The sequence below is a fragment of the Quercus lobata genome, chromosome 4 (genome assembly GCF_001633185.2).
Source record: "Quercus lobata isolate SW786 chromosome 4, ValleyOak3.0 Primary Assembly, whole genome shotgun sequence".
Classification (NCBI taxonomy): domain Eukaryota; kingdom Viridiplantae; phylum Streptophyta; class Magnoliopsida; order Fagales; family Fagaceae; genus Quercus; species Quercus lobata.
The window spans coordinates 74,886,144-74,910,372 of record NC_044907.1 but is presented as its reverse complement, the minus strand read 5'-3'; the positions used below and the strand labels follow the sequence as shown (position 1 = coordinate 74,910,372).

At 39.9% G+C, this 24,229-nt stretch overlaps 2 protein-coding genes across 2 annotated transcripts; both read left to right on the top strand.

Moving 5' to 3' along the window:
- The first annotated feature begins 231 nt into the window (after positions 1 to 231).
- On the top strand, positions 232 to 5,171 carry LOC115985801 (thaumatin-like protein 1). Its single transcript, XM_031108700.1, has 2 exons — positions 232 to 268; positions 4,489 to 5,171. Exons 1-2 carry the CDS (start codon positions 232 to 234, stop codon positions 5,169 to 5,171), a joined length of 720 nt encoding a protein of 239 aa, XP_030964560.1.
- Positions 5,172 to 10,038: 4,867 nt separating this feature from the next.
- LOC115985800 lies at positions 10,039 to 11,100 on the top strand. Its single transcript, XM_031108698.1, has 2 exons — positions 10,039 to 10,686; positions 10,759 to 11,100. The coding sequence occupies exons 1-2, from the start codon at positions 10,039 to 10,041 to the stop codon at positions 11,098 to 11,100; spliced, it is 990 nt and encodes a 329-aa protein (XP_030964558.1).
- Positions 11,101 to 24,229: the final 13,129 nt, after the last annotated feature.

Here is a 24,229-nt window from a genome sequence, read left to right as displayed (position 1 = left end):
CCAGGCCTCTCGAAGATGAATTCCATTTCTGCGTTCATGGCGGTAGTCTTTATCATATAAGAAAGACTCACTAGGGGGAGTTTTTGACCTCTGTCTGTAGTCTTCGTCCTCCTTATCATCGGAAGAGTAGTCAAAGTTGGAAGGAGCTCGCCTTCTGTGCTAGTGGCGTAAGCTTCTCTTTAGGTAATCAATCTCCTTCTACATGTTTCTAGTATTCTCCTCATGAGGGACATGGTTTTTATCCTGAGATTGACTCTTACTGGTGTGGGTAAGGTGTACACTTCCCTCCTAGTCTCTCATTCGCTCAAGTTCACGAAAATGATCTTGATGTTGAGACCCCATCAATTCTGCTTGATTTGGACCTGAACCTACCATCGTTCAACGTCTAACTCATTATCGCACCAGTGATTTTCCACAAACGGCGCCAATTGTAAGGACCAGATTTGAATTCCTAGCCCAACACGTGGATGGACTTAGGCCCACAAAGCCCAAAACAATGAATTTGTAAAGAATGGGTTAGAAAACTGGGATTTAGTTAACTGAACAACGAGTTAGATAGGTTCAATGACAAAAGAATGAAAATACACAAGTGTAAACTGAAGAAACAACGTCCTCGGCGAAATCTGAGGACACTGGTTCTTATATAAAGTTCTTAGGTAACATTACAAATTTGATTGTATACTGCTACAGTGTTTCTTTCCTAGATTTTCCGATCTCCCTCTCTTAATGCCCCCCTCATCTTTTATACTACCTTTCCTTTTCATATCCACCCCCCACGTGCTTGCCAGACGGTCGGTGTGGATACTTATCCCATCAGCACTCCCCATAAGTCCTTATGTGGTAGCTGTAAGGCTAAAATACACTGTTTAGGTATCACTTCTACATTAATGCGGCTAGGGAGTTAGCTGCAGTGCATTTAATGCGGAGGTAGCAGCTTTCTCTTTAGATATTTTAAGACATCTCCCTGTCCTAAGTTCTTGTAATACTTATCCATATCAACCGGGTGTTTTTGTGACATTTTTCTGGACGACAGGCCACTTCTACTGACCTCGGCCTTGGTTAGCCGAGGATGATCTCATCCTCGGCACAACTCCCAGGGTAGTTATGATCTCCACTGACTCCTCCTTTTGTCATCATGGGCCCTTTTGACAGCGATTACCCCTTCTTGGACGCCTTTAGTCCTCAACTTGGACTTTAGGCCCATCATATACCCAAATGATGGGCCCTGGGGCCTAAGGCCCCTACACAGGTTATAAATTTTATATCTTATATAATTTCTAAACAATTAAACTAACATTTAAAAAAAAAAAAATCAATTGACAATTCGTGACAGTTCTCTAAATTGGATTAAATTTAAGGAAATCAACTTAAACAAATACACAAAATATATTCAATTTGATGGGAAAAAAAAATTAGAGTAAACAAATACGTACTTATAAGGTTATAGGTAGAAGAAGAGAAGAATAGCACAAAAGAACCGTATGATGGGTATTAATTATGAAATATTATATATATACACACACACACTCCACGTTGAAAAATTTTATATGAAGAAAAAGTCTAAAGCTAATATTAATTGAATAGAATTTTATAAACTAAAATTCTAAACACTACGTTGCAACCTTAGACAAAATAAACTAAAGAAAAGAACAAATTAAACACTACGTTGTTGTATTTTTATCCACTTAGAAATACTTATATATCTACATTGAAGAATTTTATATGAACAAAAAGTCTAAATCTAATATTAATTGAATAGAATTTTATAAACAAAAATTCTAAACACTACGTTGCAACCTTAGACAAAATAAACTAAAGAAAAGAAATTCAACTTTAATCAAATTAAGATTTTTATTCACTTAGAAATTATAGTTGAAGAAAACTTATATATATTTTTTCTTAAAATCTAAAAATCTAAGAAAATTTCTACAATTTGGCGCCGCCATTGGACGCAACCACGGCGTTTAAGTCCAACTTTTATTATATATAAAATGATATGATATATATATATATATATATATGCATATTATAAAGCTACGTGTCTATAGATTCTAAAATCATTTTATTTTTTGGTATTTGTATCAGATTATATACCAATAACATATTTCGTAAACTTGACAAACCTTAAAACACAAACACACTTGATTATTTATATATTACAATGGTATATTAATATTAAAGGGTTTACATTATTTACTATTAGGGAAAAAGGAAATTGTTTGGAGAAACTAATGCCCATGCGTCTACCTTGTTAAAATTTGATTGCCTATTGATAAGAATTAGTAAGGTAGGCTCTATCATATCTCAAATGGATTCAAATCCTCTAGAATTCCTATAATACTCTACTAATATATTTCTTTAAATCTATTTGATAAAATATCCTAGGAACTCTAGAGGATCTGAATCCGTAATGGAACTCTAAAGGATCTTAATATTAGGTTTTACTATCAAATTTAAACATGTAGGTACGTTAAAATTAAATGATAATATTGTTTGTATTTTATTAATCAATGCGATTATGCGTTTATTTTTAATTAAGATAACTAAAGCCTAAGTTTGGCCTTAAAAAAAAAAAAAAAAAAAAAAAAAAAAAAAAAAAAAAAAAAAAAAGAAAAAGAGTAAAGTGAGGAGACTACATGATAAATCAAGAAAAAAAGAACATGTGATGCCCTGTCATCAAAATGTTGAAATGGGCTTTCTAATTTTCTGTCAATTGGGATTGAAAAAATAAATAAATAAATAAAATCAAGACTCGTTTGGTAGAGCATTTTAGCAAAATGTTTTCAGTTTTTAAACAACATTACATGCATTTTCACACTTTTTTACTCACACGTATTTCAAAAAAATACAAATAAAATTACTCAAAATACTCTACCAAACTGCCTGACAATCATTCAACACTTAAACTTGTGGTCAAAATGCCAACCAACATTTTGATAGTTTGACATTACATTTTTAACTATTTTATTTTAGTATTTTAAAAAAATATATATTTTTAAGGGATAATTACGTTATTTTTATCCTAATTCTTGGGTTTTGAAGACCATTTGATCTATATCTCTAACATAAACAATTTGCAAAGATAAGAAACAACGTTGTTGTAATTTTAAAAAATAGCAACTATTTGAACATGTTATTGGGAGTTTAAGGACCGAAAACATAGTTTTTCTTTTAAATTGTTGTTGTACCAAACATCTCACTGAAACTTATTTGGAGTCTACAAAATATACATAATTTATCTTATGGTCATTTAAAAATATGTGCATATTTCTACTTAAACGTGACAACGTACATGTCCCTTTAGTTCATTGAATAAAAGCATTGGAGGATGTTATATATACTAACAAATCAGACCAAAAATTTCATATATAATGATGTAACATCATGGAAAATTCTTGGAACATTAGGCTGTGTATTAGACATATCATTGAGGAAATTGATAATGAATCAAAAATAATATGACTTTGCGACGTGTTGACCACACTCTGTTTTTTAGGGGATAAGTGTCCACACTTGAAAGAGCTTGTTGTCGAGTAAAGACTAATTTACCTCTAGAATACAACAAATCTATTAACCGCAAAAAAAACAAATATAAAATTTCATTTTAACAGAATTTCTTACTAAAATTGTGAATGATATAGTCCTATAAAATAATTATCTTTTAAAAATCAATTATTTTGTATTAGATAAAATTTTTTACGGATTATGATCTAATGCATCCCATCTTATGTTAATAAAATAAGAAATTACTATATGATCCTGATCATACGTGTATACAAGAGTCTCACATGCCTTGCAAGCATATATATATATATATATATATATATATATATGCACATATATTTTAGAGCTATGTATCTATAGATTCTCTAAATCATTTTATTCATTGGTATTTGTATTACACCGTATGCCGACAACATATTACAATAGTACACCGTATATGCACATATATTTTAGAGCTATGTATCTATAGATTCTCTAAATCATTTTATTTATTGGTATTTGTATTACACCGTATGCCGACAACATATTACAATAGTACACCGTAAGCCTTAAAACACACTCGATTATATCTATATTACAATAGTATATTAATATTAAAGGGTTTACATTATTTACTGTTAGATCTGTGATCAGATCCCTCTATATATACCACCACCTCTTTCTATCCTCTATCTATACTAGCTCTTATAAACCTTTAGATAAATCAAAACATTCATCAATGGGGATTCGAGTGGTCTTTCTCCTCACTTTGGCCTCCCTCTATTTTTCAGGCAAGCAAGCTCTTTCAATTTTTATCTCTTTTTTTTTTCATCATACTTTACATCAATTTAAGTACATTTTCACATAAATTAACCAACTATGATATTCTGTTGACTATAAGATACAATTATTTTAATTAATGCATGCAATACGTGAACTCACCCCCTCCCCCCCCTCCCCTCTTTGAATTTTACAAAGATTTCTGTTTATATGTTTTGTACATAGGGGCTCACTCAGTTACATTTGCAATCACAAACAACTGCCCATTCAAAGTCTGGCCAGGAACCTTAACTGGCTCCGGCAGTCCTCAGTTATCTCTATTAACTGGTTTGGAGTTGGCTTCCGGTGCTTCATCCTCTCTTAATGTCCATCCCCCATGGTCTGGTCGGTTTTGGGCACGATATCAATGTTCTAAGGACCACTTTGGAAAGTTTAGTTGCAGCAGTGGAGATTGTGGATCAGGTCAAATAGCATGCAATGGTGCTGGTGCAATTCCACCAGCTTCCCTAGTGGAATTCACGGTTGCAACAAATGGTGGACGAGATTTCTATGATGTTAGTCTTGTGGATGGCTTTAATTTGCCAATCTCAGTAACCCCCCATGGTGGAAAAGAAGGGTGTAATACCACAAGCTGCAGAGCTAATGTGAACACAGTTTGTCCTCTCGAGTTGGCTGTGAAAGCATCAGATGGTAGTGTAATTGCTTGCAAGAGTGCATGTTTGGCATTCAAACAGCCACAATACTGTTGTACAGGTGATTTTGGTTCGCCATATACATGCTCGCCATCTAACTATTCAAGGATTTTCAAGGACCAATGTCCACAAGCTTATAGCTATGCTTATGATGATAAATCTAGCACCTTTACTTGCACAGGTGGGGCTGACTATGCCATAACTTTCTGTCCTTAATACATATAATAAGTTAACAGCCGACCCCTTGGAAGAAAAAATGTTGTAAGGCTTTATAAACAAGGATCCAATAAGTCAAAAAGAAATTCCGGCTGATTGATAAATGTATTGCTATAATTTCTTATCATGTTTTTCAGCTGTCAAAAACATTTCTTGCATGTATGGCAACAAATAATTGTGTTATTTGAATATGTAATTAATTATTTATGGGGTTTGAGCTTTCATACTCACTAGAAAAAGTCATTTAGAAACCGGAGTATACTTCTTAAGTGGTAGAATTTAGGCTCTTTAGCTTTTGATTTAGAATCTTAAAGGACCAAAATACTTACTACTAGCAAAAGGGAAAAAAGAAATTGTTCAGGAAGAGAAAGTAATGTCCATGGGTCTACCTTATTAAAATTTGATTGCCTATTGATAAGAATTAGAAAGGTAGGCTCTACCATGTCTCGACATTATTTGTATCATTCAAAGATATTCTCATCCTTAACAGTTGTGGTAATATTAGGTTCTACAATCAAATTTAAACATGTAGGTACATTAAAATTAAATGATAACATTGCTTGTATTTATTAGTCAATGCAACTATGCATTTATTTTCAATTAAGATAACTAAAACCTAAGTTTGAGCTTTAAAAAAAATAAAAAATAAAAAAAATAAACAACCAACCATGTATTTAATTTTAAAAACATTGAGTAATGTCTTCTCAATAAAGCAAAACAAACAAACAAAAAATTGATAAAATACAATGCAACTATGTGTTTATTTCTAATTAAGATAACTAAAACCTAAGTTTGGGCTTTAAAGAAAAAAAAAAAAAACAAACAACCATGTGTTTAATCTTAAAAACATTGTCTTATCAAAAAAAAAAAAAAAATCTTAAAAACATTGAGTAATGTCTTCTCAATAAAGCAAAACAAACAAACAAAAATTTGATCAATTTTTTGTTTGTTTGTTTTGCTTTATTGAGAAGATATTACTCAATGTTTTTAAGATTTTTTATTTTATTTTATTTGATAAGACAATGTTTTTAAGATGTGATGCCCTGTCATCAAAATGTTGAAATGGGCTTTCTAATTAAATGAGACTAAGTGTGCTTTTAGATACCGTTTATTTTACTGAAAACTGAAAACAATAAAAAAATATTTTTCGGTTACTATTCGTTAATGAAAATACTGTGCATTTTCCTTGATGCACTGTTCATGTCCCATGAACAGTACACCAGACGCTAGAATTATTATAAAAAAAATAAAAAGTCAAAAACGCATCCGCGTGAAAACGCAGACGCAATCCAAATGAAGCTCTAGGTTTTCAAATTATCAAATTAATTATTCATTTTTGAAAAGGAATAATTAATTTATAAATTGAAACTCTCAATTATGTTCTATATTTTCATTCCATACATATATGCTCATCCTTTATTTTGATTGGAACAATGAGAATTTTAGGTGATTGATTATAGTTTCTATTTAAAAGACTAGCGAAATTACATTTTACCACCTTAAACTATACACCAAATTATACTTTGCACCCTAAACTATTCGAATGCACATTTTGTACCATAAACTATCACACTTATCACACTTTGCACCCTGACATTACTTTTACTATTAAGTTAAGATAGAAATTAATAACACATAACTCACACATGATTTTTACTTAGATGGCACACTATTTAAAGACCAAAACACCCTTTTCACAAACAATTGAAAACAAAAGCTTTTTATTTTTATTTCTATTTTTTTTTTTTCAGGTCTCTCTCGCCCAACTGCTCATCCCCTCTCTCTCACCCATCAGCTCTTCTCCTCTTTCTCATTGTTCAGTTGCTCCTCTTTCCCAAATCAAACATACAAATTATCTCTATGTCCAAAAAAAAATCATCAACGGTATCAAAACGAAATATGATGTACAAGAAACGCTCCATAACACATATCAATATGATTCCGTTTTGGGTAAAAACTTTAGTTGTTGGGCCATGCTTGAAAGGTTGAATAGTTGCAAAATCAAGATCACATACGAACTGGGCCTCTACGAGTTCTACATGACGAATAGTAGGAACCAATTAACCGAAGAATGAAGATTGAATCGCTACACTATTAAAAGATTACACAAGTCGTATTAATAATCCTAGTGGTTAAGTTGGTTCCCAAACTCATTAAGGCTTTGGTATCTACTTGGTTGACTGGTAATCTACTGAACATGGTTTTTCTATATCTATAACGCTTCAGCTACTATCTGGCCATTACGGAAATTAAGATGCAAGGCAGCCATGGAAGGTGATATAGTTTCATCAACTACTATGCTTAGAAAGGGTCCAATTTTGTTGGGCTTAGAGATAACTTGTATGTATGATTTGGGGAAAGGAGCAACTGGACAATGAGAACGAGGAGAAGAGCTGTTGAACGAGAAAGACAAAGACCTGAAAAAAATAAATAAATAAATAATGTTTTTAATTGTGTGTGGAAACTGGAAAGGGTGTTTTGGTCTTTAAACAGTATGTCACCTAAACAAAAATCATGTGCAAGTCATGTGCTATTAATTTCTGTCTAATTTAATAGTAAAAGTAATATCAGGGTGCAAAGTGTGAAAAATATGATAGTTTAGAATGCAAAGTGTGCACTCGAATAGTTTGTGGTGTACAGTTTAGGATGGTAAAGTGTAATTTCTTCTAAAATACCAATTACAATCAATTACCTTTTTTTTCTCCGAAAAAAAAAATTACAATCGTGCATTCTAGTCCATTTCAAGGATATTTTTCAATTAATGATATTTTATTCTTTAGTATTTTCAATCTAGAGTTTTGATTTCCTATGTAAAGTGATTGTTTTAATATCTTTGGAAATTCTAATTGTCCATTGGGTGAAATTCTCAAGCCTTGTGATTGCATGAAATGACATTTTTTTTTCAATTTTTACCCTTGAAATTTGTGAAATGACAATATTACCCCCCAGACCAAGGTTTTTGAAAAATTTAAATTTTAGTCTGATTATAAAATGAGGTGTAAGGACCGAAATTGGATTGGGCCCAATATAGGATTGAGTTTTAGCCAAAGAAGCCCAAACAATAAATTTTTAGAGCGTGGGTGAAAGAACATTCGAATAGTTTATGGTGTATAGTTTAGGGTGGTAAAGTGTAATTTCTCCTAAAATACCAATTACAATTGTGGGGGTAAAGTTCATCAGTCAACAGTGGGTCTTGGTGCCCATGCGGAGCCCAGCCATAACAGGAAGTGAGGACATGGCCAGAGGCGTCCGAGGAGGATTGTCTCCTCGGATGCGCCAAACGGGAGTCCAATTCACACTCTTAACATGGTGAAAGGTCATCCAAAATCAAAGGAAAATGCTAGACGTTCAGGGGGCAACCACAACTGCCGCATTAAATGCAAGGGAGCTACTTTTCCAGCCGCATTAATGTGGAGAGGACAGGAGAACAGTATTATCTTGGCCAGTGCAACTCACAGAAAAGGGAGGAGGATGTCCTATGGGACAGGCACTCAAGTAGAGGCCTAGATGATCAACAAGTGTAGGGTCATTATCATTCGAAGGATGCTATATAAGAGAAGAAAACCCCCATGATCAGGGGATCGGAAGCTGGAGAGCAAAAAAGTAAGGAAAGGAAGAGAGAGAAAGAAAGGAACTCTGTAAACAAAACTTTGGGTACAGCCCTAAGAACTGTTATCCCAGGAAACTTAATGAAGTATTCCCACGTTCAAATGGTTGCATGGCTTACTAACAATTACGTTTACTCTGTCAAGACCTAGTTCTACTTCCCACTCTCTACAAATTCATTGTTGAGGGTCTTTCGGGCCAGAATCGCTCGCTCGTTGGGCTTGGGCCCCAAAATCTGTCCCTTACAATTGGCGCCGTCTGTGAGAAGAATTTGTGTCTCGACAAGTGAACGGTAAGAAATGGAAGGATCAGGCCCGCGCCAAATCGGACATGCAGATTCTCAACGACAGGACAATTTTTTAAATGTCGAATGAGAGAACGATCAAGACAACCAACGAGAGGGAAGCGTGAACACCTCTTACATGAGTAAAAGCCGTTCAAAGGGGAAGGATCATGCATCCCATGAGCAAAATGATTGAAAGGCTTTACGAAAAGAGATTGACAATTTGAAGAAAAAGCTACGCCGAGCACAGCAGAAACGTCCTTCACCCGGCTCGGGCTCTAGCAGTGACGAGGATAACGAATATCGGCGAAGATCAAGAACCCCTCCAAGCGAGACCTTTTCCTATGAGGAAGAGAGGCCTCGTAAACGCAGCCGCAAAAGCCCATCTTACCAAGGCCTGGCCAACGATGCCATGAGTAAGGCCCTGGATTGCATCTCCCAGTCGCCGTTTACATGTAGAATAGAGAGGGCAGTGCTTCCTCGGTGGTTCCATCAACCAACGTTTGCCATATACAATGGTCGGACCGACCCAGTGGAGCATGTGAGCCAATTCAATCAAAGGATGGCCGTCCACACCAGGGATGAGGCGTTAATGTGTAGGATATTCCCATCTAACTTGGGACCCATGGCGATGAGATGGTTCGACTCCCTCCAGCTGAATTCCATAGATTCCTTTAAACAGCTGACGCAGGCTTTTGGTTCCCGTTTCATCACCAGCACTAGGGTCCCTCAGCCCCTCGATTCCCTCCTATCCTTGTCCATGCGGGAAGGAGAGACGCTGAAGGCCTACTCGGATAGATATTGGGAAATGTATAACGAGATCGAAGGGAAATATGATGACGTCGCCATCAGTACGTTCAAAAGGGGCTTGCCGACAGAACATGGCTTAAGAAAGTCCCTCACTGGAAAGCCAGTCACCAACGTGCGCCAACTCATGGACAAAATCGACAAGTACAAAGGGTCGAGGAGGATCAACAGATGGGAAAAGGTAAAGCGAAGGTCGTCTCTCAAGAGAGGAGGGACTTCAGGTCGGAACGATTTAACAACAGTAACAGACCGAGAAGGGACTATATAGAGCAGTCCGGATCTACTGGGGCTCAGGCAGTCCATGCTATGTTCCGAGAACCTCTTCACAAGATCCTAGAGAAGGTGAAGTATGAGCCTTTCTTCCAGTGGCCGAACAAGATGGTTGGCGACCCTTTGAAGCGTAATCAGAACCTGTATTGCGCATACCATCAGGAGCCAGGTCACACTACTGATGATTACAGGAACCTGAAGAACTATTTAGACCGGCTCGTCCGAGAAAGGAAGCTGAGACATCTACTGCATCGCTCTGAAGGATGGCAAGAACCATCAAACAATGAAACCAAACAAAGTACGTTGAGGCCACCCATTGGCACAATTAATGTTATTCTCGCCGCACTTGGAAGGACAGGCTCTGTCCCCTTCAGGGTAATGTCAGTGAGCAGTTTCCCGACTAAACCAGATGACAGGGAATCCAAGAGGGCTAGAATGAGCGCCACGCCATTAATCGGGTTCACGGAGGAAGACAAACAAGGAACTATCCAACCCCACGATGATGCCTTAGTCGTTACGCTCAGAATAGGAGGTTATGACGTGAAAAGGGTGTTAGTTGATCAAGGCAGCGCAGTGGAGATAATGTACCCTGATTTGTATAAGGGACTGAACTTGAAGCAGGAAGACCTGTCGCCATACGATTCCCCCCTAGTTAGCTTTGAAGGAAAGGTTGTCATCCCGAGAGGCATGATTAGGTTGCCTGTGCAAACAGACTCAGATGTGGTAGAAGTGAACTTCATTGTCATAGATGCATACTCCCCTTACACAGCCATCGTGGCCCGGCCATGGCTTCATGCACTGGGGGCTGTGTCGTCAACCTTGCACCAAAAGGTGAAATATCCGTCAGGAGGTCAGATCAAAGAGATAATAGGGAACCAGGGAGTAGCTAGGCAATGCATGGTGTCAGCAATCTTGCGACAGCAGAATTGCATAACTTCCACTTCGGCCGAGAACGGCTTATAGCAATTAATGACTGCGGTCCCAACTGCGGGCAGTCACCAGCCATGGAGGTGAATTGTGAGGAATTGGAGAAAGTACTTGTCGGATCTGACCCTGAGAGGTTTTTTCAAATTGGTTCAGAATTGCCACCCCAAGAGAAGTCAGCATTGACTACTTTCCTCCGACAGAATATAGACGTGTTTGCTTGGGACCCCTATGAGGCCCCCGGGGTCGACCCAGATTTCATCTGCCACCGCCTTAATGTGAACCCGGCCATAACACCTAAGAAGCAAGCTCCTCGACGACCGTCAAAAGAACATACCGACGCCGTGATAGAAGAGGTCACAAGATTAAAAAAAGCAGGGGCTATCAAAGAGGTTTTCTATCCCGAGTGGTTAGCCAACACGGTAGTGGTGAGGAAGAAGAGCGGGAAATGGCGGGTCTGCGTAGACTTCACCGACCTAAACAAGGCGTGCCCAAAGGATCCCTTCCCTATGCCCCGGATAGACCGGTTGGTAGATTCGACTGTCGGACATCCTAGAATGAGTTTTCTAGACGCTTTTCGGGGCTACCACCAGATACCCTTGGCCGCCGAAGACCAGGAGAAGACTGCTTTTGTCACCCCAGTTGGGAATTATCATTATAAAGTGATGCCCTTCGGCCTAAAAAATGCCGGGTCAACCTATCAAAGGATGATGACCAAGATGTTTGAGCAGCAGATGGGTAAAAACATTGAAGTGTACATAGACGACATGGTGGTTAAAAGTAAGTTGGCTCCCAACCATATTGATGATCTTGGCAACGTTTTTCAGATATTAAGAAAGTATAAGCTACGGTTGAATGCAACCAAATGTTCATTTGGAGTGGGATCTGGAAAATTCTTGGGCTATATGGTGACTCACAGAGGCATCGGGGCTAACCCCGACCAAATAAGAGCCATCCATAACTTGCAGCCTCCTCGGAACCCTAAAGAAGTCCAGAAGCTTACTGGTATGATAGCAGCTTTAAACCGTTTCATCTCGCGCTCAGCAGATAGATGCAAGCCATTTTTTCTCCTATTACACAAGTGGAAAGGATTTGAGTGGGATGAGGAATGTGCTGTGGCTTTCCAACAGCTAAAGGAATACCTCGCCCATTCGCCGATTATGTCCAGTCCCGAGGTCGACGAGGTTTTGTTTGCCTACGTAGCAGTGGCCCCACATGCAGTAAGCTTGGTGCTAATCCGAGAAGACAATGGCATACAGCGACCAGTCTATTACGTTAGCAAATCACTGCAGGAGGCAGAAACCCGTTACCTTCCCCTCGAAAAGGCTATCCTGCCATCGTACAGGCCACAAGAAAGCTGCCCCACTACTTTCAAGCACACACTGTTGTGGTGTTAACTCAACTCCCCTTAAAGTCCATCCTGCGCAGCGCCGATTACACAAGTAGAATTGCAAAATGGGGAACTATTTTGGGCACCTTTGACATTAGATACATGCCTCGCACCGCTGTAAAGGGCTAGGTCCTCGCCGACCTAGTGGCAGAATTTGCGGAGCCTGCACCAGAAGGAAAGGAAGTGTCGGTCTTACTGGGGGCTGGCGAGCGGGTGAGCAGCACAGTTTCCCCGCGTGGACTCACTTGGTGGAAAGCATACATTGATGGCGCATCGAACCAAAGGGGCTCAGGGTTAGGACTTGTCCTGCTCTCACCTAAAGGGATAACATTGAGACTCGGTTTTTCAGCCACAAATAACGAAGCCGAATATGAGGTGCTATTGGAGGGAATGGGAATGATCCGGAAAATAGGGGGGAAATCCGTAGACATGTTCTCGGATTCAAGACTTATTGTGGGGCAGGTAAATGGAGACATGGAGGCAAAGGACGAAAGAATGCAAGAGTATCTAGTTCAGGTTAAGCACCTGCAGAACCAATTTCATCACTTCCGCTTGACGCACGTACCTAGAAGTGGGAACACTCATGCTGATTCTCTCGCGACGTTGGCTACCTCCTCGGCTCAACCCCTACCTTGAGTCATTCTGGTAGAAGAGGTCCTCCGTCCACCAACAGAAAAGGCCAATGGGATTGGAATACATAACATCAGGGCAAGACCGAGCTAGATGGACCCTATCGTTCTGTACTTAAAGCATGACACATTGCCAGACGATAAGGTTGAGGCTGGCAAAATCAGGAGAAGAGCTACTCGATTCTGGTTATCGGAGGACTCCAAGCTTTACAGACGCTCGTTCTCAGGGCCGTATTTGCTATGTGTGCACCCAGAGGCTGCAGAACTCATTCTGGAAGAGTTACACGAAGGAATTTGCGGAAGTCACACAGGGGGTAGGTCTTTGTCTCACAGAGCCTTAACGCTGGGTTATTGGTGGCCGAGCATGCATAAGGAAGCCCTAGAGTATGTGAAGAAGTGCGACCAATGCCAGAGATTCGCTCCGAGCATACACCAGCCTGGTGGAGAGCTAAACCCATTGTCCAGTCCCTAGACATTTGCGTAATGGGGCCTAGATATACTTGGCCCGTTCCCCAAAGCAACAGGGAACAGAAAATTTCTTCTCGTTGGCACCGACTACTTCACCAAATGGGTGGAGGCTGAGGCACTGGCAAACATTAGGGACGTCGATGTCAAGAAGTTTCTCTGGAAAAATATAGTCACCAGGTTTGGCACCCCGCACACCCTGGTGTCGGACAACGGGCTCCAGTTTGACAGCAAAGCCTTCAGAAGGTACTGCAGTGAGCTGGGAATTGTTAACCAGTACTCCACGCCAGCTTACCCCCAGAGTAATGGACAAGCAGAAGCCATCAACAAGACCATAATGAACGGACTGAAAAAGAGACTAGATGACGCAAAGGGAAGATGGGTAGAGGAGTTAGCCCATGTCTTGTGGACATACCGCACCACGCCTTGTAGGTCCACAGGGGAAACCCCTTTTTCAATGACCTATGGGGCCGAGGCTGTCATTCCACTGGAGGTGAACTTCCCAATCCAGAGGACCACCACCTTCTGCCCCGCTACCAATAACAAGCTTCTAGAAAAGAGCTTGGACCTCATCGACGAAAGAAGGGAGGGGGCGATGGTCCACTTAGCTAACTATCAGCAAAAGCTCAAGTAAGGTTACGACGCCAAGGTGAAGTCCAGACCATTAGCGCCTGGGGATCTAGTACTGAGGAAGGTCTTAGGCGCTGCGAGGAACCCCGCATGGGGAAAGCTCGGACCAAATTGGGAGGGACCGTACCGCATCACTTCTGTAGCCGGCATAGGAGCCTACTTTTTGGAAGACTTGGACGAACATGTAGTGTCACGCCCTTGGAATGTAAACAACCTGAAAAGGTACTGTTATTAATGAAAGATATAATTTTTAAATGCCGTGTTACTATCCAGTTACTTACGTAAGTGTTAAACAGAACCCAAGTCCTGCATGGCTTACCGGCCACAGACTTGGAGGAAATTAACCATAAAATGGTTCTCACGAAGTGTTAAACAGAACCCAAGTCCTGCATGGCTCCTCGGCCACAGACTTGGGGAAAATTAACCGCGATACTATTTTCACCAAGAGTTAAACAGAACCCAAGTCCTGCATGGCTCCTCGGCCACAGACTTGGGGGAAATTAACCGCGATACTATTCTCACCAAGAGTTAAACAGAACCCAAGTCCTACATGGCTCCTCGGCCACAGACTTGGGGGAAATTAACCGCGATACTATTCTCACCAAGAGTTAAACAGAACCCAAGTCCTGCATGGCTTCCCGACCATAGACTTGGGGGAAATTAACCGCAAAATGGTTCTCACGAAGTGTTAAACAGAACCCAAGTCCTGCATGGCTCCTCGGCCACAGACTTGGGGGAAATTAACCGCGATACTATTCTCACCAAGAGTTAAACAGAACCCAAATCCTGCATGGCTTCCCGGCCACAGACTTGGGGGAAATTAACCGCAAAATGGTTCTCACGAAGTATTAAACAGAACCCAAGTCTTGCATGGCTCCCTGGACCACAGACTTGGGGGAAATTAACAATTAAGCTATTCTTGCCAAGTGTTAAACAGAACCCAAGTCCTGCATAGCTCCCTGGACCACAGACTTGGGGGACATTAACAATTAAGCTATTCTTGCCAAGTGTTAAACAGAACCCAAGTCCTGCATGGCTCCTCGGCCACAGACTTGGGGGAAATTAACCGCTATGCAGTTCTCCCTAAGTGTTAAATAGGGCCCAAATCCTGTCTGGCTCTTCGGACCAGGGACTTGGAGAAAATAAGGTTCGCAGCCAGTACGCCTAACTATTAACTATCGTTCTATTCACGTATTCATTCACTTACGCTCGGTTATCAACAGTTAGTGATGGAATGGACATCCATTCATGATGAAAACAAAAAAAGAAGAAGACAATAATATTTGAAAGAAAATAACCTTTATCATTAAAATCCAAAAGCAGTTCTGTTTACAAACACTGGCGAGGCAAAACAAAACAAAATATAAAAGATGAGACAAATAAATCCTACACTAGTCTCCTAAGAGCCCTAAGCAGGAGTGGGTTGACCATCAGCTGCTTGGGTCCCCGGGGCAACCTCCTTGGCCTATGCGACGATCTCGTTGATGGAAAGGCTGTCCTCGGGTGGCTTGTCCTGCGCGGCCTGCTCATTGCCCCCAGCCTCGAGAATAAAGGAGTCTGTTGGAAGGGGCTCTTTGGAGGCATCCTCGTCAGGAATTTCGCGTACATCCTCTGGGAAGAAGATGTTCTCAGCCTTCCTGAGGTCAGAATCCGCTGGGACAGCTGCCCGATCCAGGGCTACACCCCAGGACGTGATGATGTATTCCCTACAGACAATGGCTACCTCCTCGACTAGCCTAGCCTCAGTATCACGAACTCCACGCTCATATGAGGCCGCCATAGCCTTCTCAGCAGCTTCCTTGGCCAAGCGGGCTTCCTCCTTGGTCCTTGCAAGCTCAGCCTTGAGCGTGGAGACCGCCTGTTGCTCCGCCATAAGTTTCTCCTCAGATTAGAGGAGCTTTATGCGCAGATCATCAGCTTGCTTTTCGACATTCTTAAGGCCGGCCTCCACGCTCGCATGAGCCTTCTTCACCTCCTTTATTTCTTTATCCTGACGATCAAAATCCTGTTTGAGATCGCTAGCAGCCTTCTCAGCGGCATAGCGGGACTGAGCCTCCCTATGCAAGTCCTCGCGAGCCTTCTTGGCCTATTCCTCCGCAACAAAAATTTGTTGAGTGACCTGCGCTCGGAAGTAAATAAAAACCCTATTAAAACATGACGATAATATGGTGCACAATATAGGGACGAGATAGAAGATTTCACTTACCATGGCCATGTCCCTCTTCAGTGACATGAAAAGTTCTGGCTGACGAGTCTTTCTGAGCCCTTCCATATCACGAGGCAAGAGAAGAGGTTGCTGCAGGGCCTCGGCCAAGTATGATGCCTGCTCTCATTGGGATTCCCATAGGGTCGCATCCTAGGGGATCGGGGCGCCGTCCAATTCGATCCGCAGCGACCATATTCGTTGTTCCCTACGAGTGGCTGCCTCATCTCGGGTATCAGTGGACCTAGTCCTCTTCTCTCGGGGCTCTTTCGTCTCCTTGCCCTTCTTCTGAGGCTTGGCCTTCTCACGGCCAATCTCTCCCTCCTCCGTTTCTTCTACCTGCCTTTTCCGCCTTAAGTTAGGCATAGGTTGCAGAGCCGCGTCCGACGAGGGGCGAGGGAGAGGAGGAGCAGGAGCCTTAGTGGCAGCTTGTTCCTTCAAGACATCCTTAAAGCACTGCCCCTTGCTCCTGTTGGATAGAAGGCCCCTGAGGCCAGTCCTCGGCTTTAAGTCCATTCCTTCTTCTTCAATTTCTTCGCTGGTATTAACTTGTGCAATGACTAAACCAGTATCAGGAGCCGCTGAGGCACGGTTTAAATCGGCGTCGGAGTCCGAGAGCTCTACTACCCTGGCCGACGCCTCTCCTTCCTCGGTAAATTGGAACTGGTCTATTTGTTCCTCTAAGGATGAATGCGAAGAACCAGCCTCCTCCTCCAGGATAACCACTGCTGGAAAGGCGCGTTGGGGAGGCAGTTGAATAGGGGGTAAGTCTGTTGAAGCAAGGAACCTCGGTATGGATACATCAATGCGTGCCAATCTTGGACTGCCAGCCCTTATAGCTTGGCCGGGGTCTACCAAGGATCGAGTGAGGGGAACGTAGTCCAAAATCAAAGGAGCCGACCGTAATTGTCCGTCCTCGCTCACGAAAATCTCAAATCTCAGGAGGTAATTTAGAGCCGGGACGTTGACCAAGCTCAGCTGAGGGGATGTTCGCTCCTTGTCTGCAAAGGCCGTTAAAGGGTTTGTGTTAGTCCGAGGAGGCATGCAACCAAACCAACAAGTTTAAAATAGAAAGAAAAAGAAAGAAAGAAAGAAAAAAGGGAGGAGGGCTCAAAACTAAGGTCCTCCCCATGGAATCTAGTCCTGTGACACCCCACCTAGCGTTCCCGCCCTAGTCGGATAGTGAATGCCGTCATGCCATGGTCCGGAGACGATCAGATGGTCTTCCTTCAAGCCTTTGCTGGACTTGGGAAGGCAAGATATCAACCTCACTTCGTCAGTTCTGGAATTTAGGTAGTATGAGTCACCGAGCTTATGGCATTCATAGAGATGAACCACGTCGTGCCATGAAAGGCCGAGGTTCATCTGGTTGTTTAAGGCGTTGGCGCACCCCAAGATACGAAACAGGTTAGCGGTACACTGATGGGGGGCCAATCTATGACTACGTAGGTAGTCCCTAGTTATTCTCCCCATTAGAATCGTCATTCCTCCTTCCACGAAGGCTATCATTGGAATTGCGACCTCCCCTGTTCCCCTCTTGAACAAAATTTCCTCTTGGTGGCAATACTCTAGGCCTACCTCCGGAGGAATACGATACTTCGCCCTGAAGCCCGCTATACTGGACGGAGAGTCTACCATTTTTTCAAGCCTACCCATTCCCCCTAATCCTATACAACATGAAGGGAGTTTGCCTAAAGAAGAGTAACAGAGAAGGAGAAGGTAAATTGCGCGCACTTATGGGAAAGGAACTCGGCGGAGTCTTCAAGAGAATGACGGCGAAGGTAAGGGCGTGCTGAAGGAGAAGGCGCTGAGACGTTCTGAATACTGGAGCGTTCGTTAGAAGTAAGGAACGGACGCCTTTAAAACCTTATATACTCAGAGGCAGTTGAACAGACATGCTCCCGCCCAGAGCAAATGGAATAATGTCCACCGTTGATCTGATCTCCAACCGTTGGATTGGCAGAGCGTAAAGCTCCAAAAGCTGCAATTAATCCCCCCCGGGTCATTAAATGCCTGCAGCATTAATGAGGCACGTGAGGGCACATCCCCACACGGGTGAAGCGGGGATCCACAGCGAACTATCCAGTAGGTATCAAAATCCCGCCTTTCCTCCTCGGATCAAGAAGAAAGAGTCGGAATTTTGAGGGGCTATTGTGGGGGTAAAGTTCATCAGTCAACAGTGGGCCTTGGTGCCCATGCGGAGCCCAACCATAACAAGAAGTGAGGACATGGCCAGAGGGCTTCCAGCACAACCCTGTTGGGCCGGGCCGGGCTTGTTTAAGAGGCGTTCGAGGAGGATTGTCTCCTCGGACGCGCCAAACGGGAGTCCAATTCACACTCTTAACATGGTGAAAGGTCATCCAAAATCAAAGGAAAATGCTAGACGTTCAGGGGGCAACCACAACTGCCGCATTAAATGCAAGGGAGCTACTTTTCCAGCCGCATTAATGTGGAGAGGACAGGAGAACAATATTATCTTGGCCAGTGCAACTCACAGAAAAGGGAGGAGGATGTCCTATGGGACAGGCACTCAAGCAGAGGCCCAGATGATCAACAAGTGTAGGGTCATTATCATTCGAAGGATGCTATATAAGAGAAGAAAACCCCCATGATCAGGGGATCGGAAGCTGGAGAGCAAAAAAGTAAGGAAAGGAAGAGAGAGAAAGAAAGGAACTCTGTAAACAAAACTTTGGGTACAGCCCTAAGAACTGTTATCCCAAGAAACTTAATGAAGTATTCCCACGTTCAAATGGTTGCATGGCTTACTAACAATTACGTTTACTCTGTCAAGACCTAGTTCTACGTCCCACTCTCTACAAATTCATTGTTGAGGGTCTTTCGGGCCAGAATCGCTCGCTCGTTGGGCTTGGGCCCCAAAATCTGTCCCTTACAATCAATTACCTTTTTTTTCTCCAAAAAAAAAAAAAATTACAATCGTCTGCATTCTAGTCCATTTCAAGGATATTTTTCAATTAATGATATTTTATTCTTTAGTATTTTCAATCTAGAGTTTTGATTTCCTATGTAAAGTGATTGTTTTAATATCTTTGGAAATTCTAATTGTCCATTGGGTGAAATTCTCAAGCCTTGTGATTACATGAAATGACATTTTTTTTTTCAATTTTTACCCTTGAAATTTGTGAAATGACAATATTACCCCCTAGACCAAGGTTTTTGAAAAATTTAAATTTTAGTCTGATTATAAAATGAGGTGTAAGGACTGAAATTGGATTGGGCCCAATATAGGATTGGGTTTTAACCCAAGAAGCCTAAACAATAAATTTTTAGAGCGTGGGTGAAAGAACTAAATCTACTCTAGAAGAAAAACGATAAAATTTACTAATTTAAGACTATTAAACACAAGTAAGATGAGAAAATCTGTCCTCGAAGTGGCCTGAGGAGCTTATATTATGTTGTCTTGTTAATCAACAGAGTTACAAGAGTTCATAGTCTTATCGTAAAAAATTGCTTGATTTCTTCCCTCCCCTTTTTAGTACATCTTTCCATGCTATATACCACAGTCTTGGTATCATCCCTACCATATACGTGTAGGTTAGATTCTGAGAACTCCTTCCTGTCCCATCCAACGCCTCCCAGAACTATCAACTAGTAGCTGTAAGGCTACTTGACCACTGTTCAGGTATCATCTCCACATTAATGCGGTCAGAGAGTTGGTTGGGAGGCATTTAATATGAAGGTGGCAACTTTTTGAAGATATTTGTTGCCCTCCTCCTTTCTTACCCCTTGTTCAATGTCCAACTTTTAGTTGTGATGTAACTTCGAACAAAGTCTATGATGATATGACACTCTTACTGACCTCGGACCCTTGTTGCCGAGATGACTTTTCTCTTCGAACATTCGTAAGACTTATCTCATATTATCTCTACTTTTCTCTTTACTCCGTTCCCCTTATAATCTTATCTGGATATCCTCGGATTGACTAATGTCCTTAGATTGGGCCATAAGCCCAATTAGTACAGCCTTAACAGTACCTCCTGATTAACTGGCCCCCACATGAGGTATTTATAATGATTTTTTAAATTAACATTAGATGATTATATCACGGTCATCCTCTCTCACCATTGCCTTTTCCTGTTAATTATTTCACCATTGCCTTTTATTTCGAAAATTGTATATTAAATATTTAAAAAGAGTATTTATTAATACTCCTTAAATAAGAATAAGTCTACTATCACAACAATTTTTACAGATTTAGTCACAACTCGCGGATGTTACAAGTTGTAAGTAGTGGGAGAAAATAATAGGTCTATATGGGTTCATCATTCCATCACTCACAAGTTACCACATGAACAAGCCGTGGTAAAATTGTAAAAATAGTCATGGCATTGACTCCCTCTCTAAATAATAAGCATTCACCGTGGTTCGTGGGTAACGTGCTTTTTTCTTGATAATTTGTACTATTTCTCTCAGTGCTTTGTTTTGTTTTGTACTAAGAACTAACGATGGAGAGGTGCTTAGAGTTTGGGCTAAAAGGCATGAATGGTGCTCTCCAATGCAAGCTGAAGCTACAGCTGTATATTGGGCAATCCAGCTAGCGCAAAAAGAAAAATGGCAGCATATCATCATCGAAGGAGATGCCAAGTCCTGTTTTGATCCCTTAACCACATCTGCATTGCAGCCTGATTGGTCCATTGCTACTATTATTAGTAATATACATGATACTCGTAAACTCTTTTTGAATTGTAATTTTACTTGGGTTAGGAGATGTTGCAATATTGTTGCCCATGTGGCTGCAAAGTATGCAATGAAATTTTGTAGAGCTTGTTGTTTCAATATGTATAGTCTCCCTGTAGTAATTGCTGATGCTTGTAAGAATGACAGCCTTTGTTTTGTTTGTTGAATGATAAAGTTGTTGTTTAGCCAAAAAAAAAAAAAAAAAAAAGCTTGTTTTATTAGTTGAATATTTCCAAAAGGTTAATTTGTTTTTTTACCCACAAAAGTAATTTAGTTAGGCTAACTAATAAGATCTCTTTTCATCTATGATTGAAATTGAAAATATCTATGTTGTGTCTTGATAAAACTGACTAATGACGCACATCTCAAAATTTTGGCATTTATGATTATGGCTTATTATGCTTTTTAATAACTTCACTTTTCCTCACTGTCCCATTCACTGAAGCCAAGCTCTTTCTCCCAACCTTGACATATGTTATTAGCTCATTGCACATCTTTTAAAATCTTAATAATTCCATTTAATCCAAGACAATGGAAAAGTTACCTGGTTAGAAAATATTTTTAAAAGTTTTTTATAAAAATAATAATAATAATAATAATAATAATAATAATAATAATTAATTTTAATATTAAAAATTTCCGGTTTATTAACCTCTATATGTTTACATTTATGGTTCAAGTGTATACATTTGCATGAACAATGCACAATATGCAATCTTGTATATTATGCATGCAAATGTGTACAATGGTGTACATGTTTAATTAATCGACAACATAAATTGTACATTATCATTTGTAAATGTAAAAAAACATAATTTTCCTTCCATTTAACAATAAATCATACAAATTTTGGTATCTTCTAGGTATTTTTATTGAAGGCATTTAAAGTTAAAATTCTCAACTTCTAACTATCAAATTTATTTATAAAAAAAACAAAAAAATAAAATAAAATCACACAAATCTCAAATCAAATTTCCAGCTAATTCTCAAGGAAGTACAACAGGCATTAAGGCAAATAGTTTCTTCATTTTCTCAATGTCAATCCTTGTTAACCAGTACCTTTGATGCTTTCTAGTGTTTTCCCATGTCTTTTTAAGATAATAAAACAAAATTATCAAATTGAAGCCAATTTGATTTGATATTTTTGTGTAAGTGGCACGCATGTAATAAAACCCCTCTCTCTCCTGTACAAAGGCCACACCTTCCCGGTGTAACTTCTTATATAAGTTCTCATTTCTCTCTCTCTTTGCAAGTAGACAAAGAAAACTTTAATATCTTGTTATTATCAAAATGAAGAGTGATGAATGAGTATTTGGCCCCTTTTTAACTCTCAATACAAATACAAATGTAATGAATTGAAGTATTGAACAAAAATTAGTTTCATGCAAAATTGAGTCCTGGGTAACAACTTACAAATAAATTATTTTCCCATCCTACTCAGTTCACTCAAATATTCTCTCTTGTTTTTGATGTTTGAAAGGCTGAAATATCATATATCGAACTAAGCATTCAAAACTGGTTTGGTCTAACAAGCCTAGAATGTAGAATGTTTTTCCTTAACCGGTTTTTCCTAGCGTGGTATTTTGTAAAAGTGACTATATAAAATAGAAAAAGTAGATTCTTATACTAAAATAAAAGAAAAAATTTAGACTGGCTGATATAAATGCTCTAAGGTTCCAAATTTGCATGCTATACGATCATAAATTGCACAGAAAGAGTAAGGTTAGGGTCGATTTTGTAGAAATGAAGACTTTTTTAAACTAATAACCTGTTTTTGCCTACTAATGTAACTTGACCCAAGAACAAGTAAAATGCATGTACTGTAGATCCTGTCAATAATCTGATCCAAAGGCCTTTCCCTCTGAATTGTACAACGAAGGCCACGAGGCCCATACTAGACAGTCTAGACTCCCACCTAGATTCCATGCCCCAAGATTGACATGGGGTCCTAAATGATGTCAGCCTCATCTTCTAACAACCCCTGATGCATAGTAGAATATAACAGGGTTTATGGCAAGCATAACCATTAACAGGTTATATTCTAAAGAAGAAACTTCGTTGAAACATTCAACTTTGAATTGCAAGGAAAATGCTCAAGACTAAACAATAAAATTAATGCTTATTTGATACTATAGCTAGATTCATAAAAACAGATTACAGGTCTGTTTGGATTGAGCTTATTTTTGCTGAAACTGAAAATACTGTAGCAAAATAATTTTTAAACGTGTGAATGGTACCATGGAACCTATTTTTAATGAAAAAATTGCTGAAAAGTGGAATTTGTAGGTCCGTGAACAGTGCACGGATGTACTGTTCAAAGTGGAAAAGTTCTCCTTTGCGGCTACTGTTCATAAACAGTGTATGAATAGTAACCACATTACTCCTTGAAACGCGTGGAAAAAAAAAAAAAAAAAAAACCCAAAACGCTGAAACTGAAACGCGCAAAACGCTCAATCCAAACGGCCTCTACTTCTAAAAGTTTTGTCCCAAGTTCACAACTCATTGTCTCATAGACATTAACTCAGCCACTTACATTAGATAAATGTCGGAAACTAAACTTGTAAGTAAACCAATAGCACTAGCCTCACTTGAAATTTATCCTATGAAAATCATTGTAAACTAAACCATATAATTGGTCTATGAAGGAATAGATCCCCTGAAAAAAATATATATACATCCTGACTCCACTGTCATTATCAAACAAGATGCATGGATATGTCATCTGAATAATTTAAACCATTATGACTGAAACGATATACAAATTCATTAAAACATACTACGATTTAGAGAGAAAAAAAAAAAAATCCAAAACATGGTCTGGCTGACTGAAATATATGCATGTGCACATTCCATAGCATAGCAGTAGACATATTTGAAATTCATCCTATCAAAATCCTCCTTATTTAGCAGCCAGTCGAAGTATAAACAGAACCTGAAAGTCATTTTCTGCAGAAATGCCAATCTTCATCGTCATCATCTACAAATATGTGAGAACTTGAGTTAATATGATACTTTAACCAAAAAAAAAAAAAAAACAAGAAACGAAAAGAAAGCAATTAATAATTCTATCATACTGTTGAGTGAGTAAATTGAGTTTCGTCTCGGCTGCTTAGGCATTACACCAATGACATGTAGAGAAGAAAATAAGTCTCTAGT

What these genes read in the sequence shown, in the direction of transcription:
- LOC115985801 (XM_031108700.1), top strand. Translation starts at nt 232, where the DNA reads ATGGTTTTTATCCTGAGATTGACTCTTACTGGTGTGG. An exon ending in ATTGACTCTTACTGGTGTGG is followed by an intron (nt 269 to 4,488) that starts GTAAGGTGTACA and finishes TTTTGTACATAG; the next exon opens with GGGCTCACTCAGTTACATTT.
- LOC115985800 (XM_031108698.1), top strand. Translation starts at nt 10,039, where the DNA reads ATGGGAAAAGGTAAAGCGAAGGTCGTCTCTCAAGAGAGGAGGGACTTC. An exon ending in GAGGTTATGACGTGAAAAGG is followed by an intron (nt 10,687 to 10,758) that starts GTGTTAGTTGAT and finishes AACTTGAAGCAG; the next exon opens with GAAGACCTGTCGCCATACGA.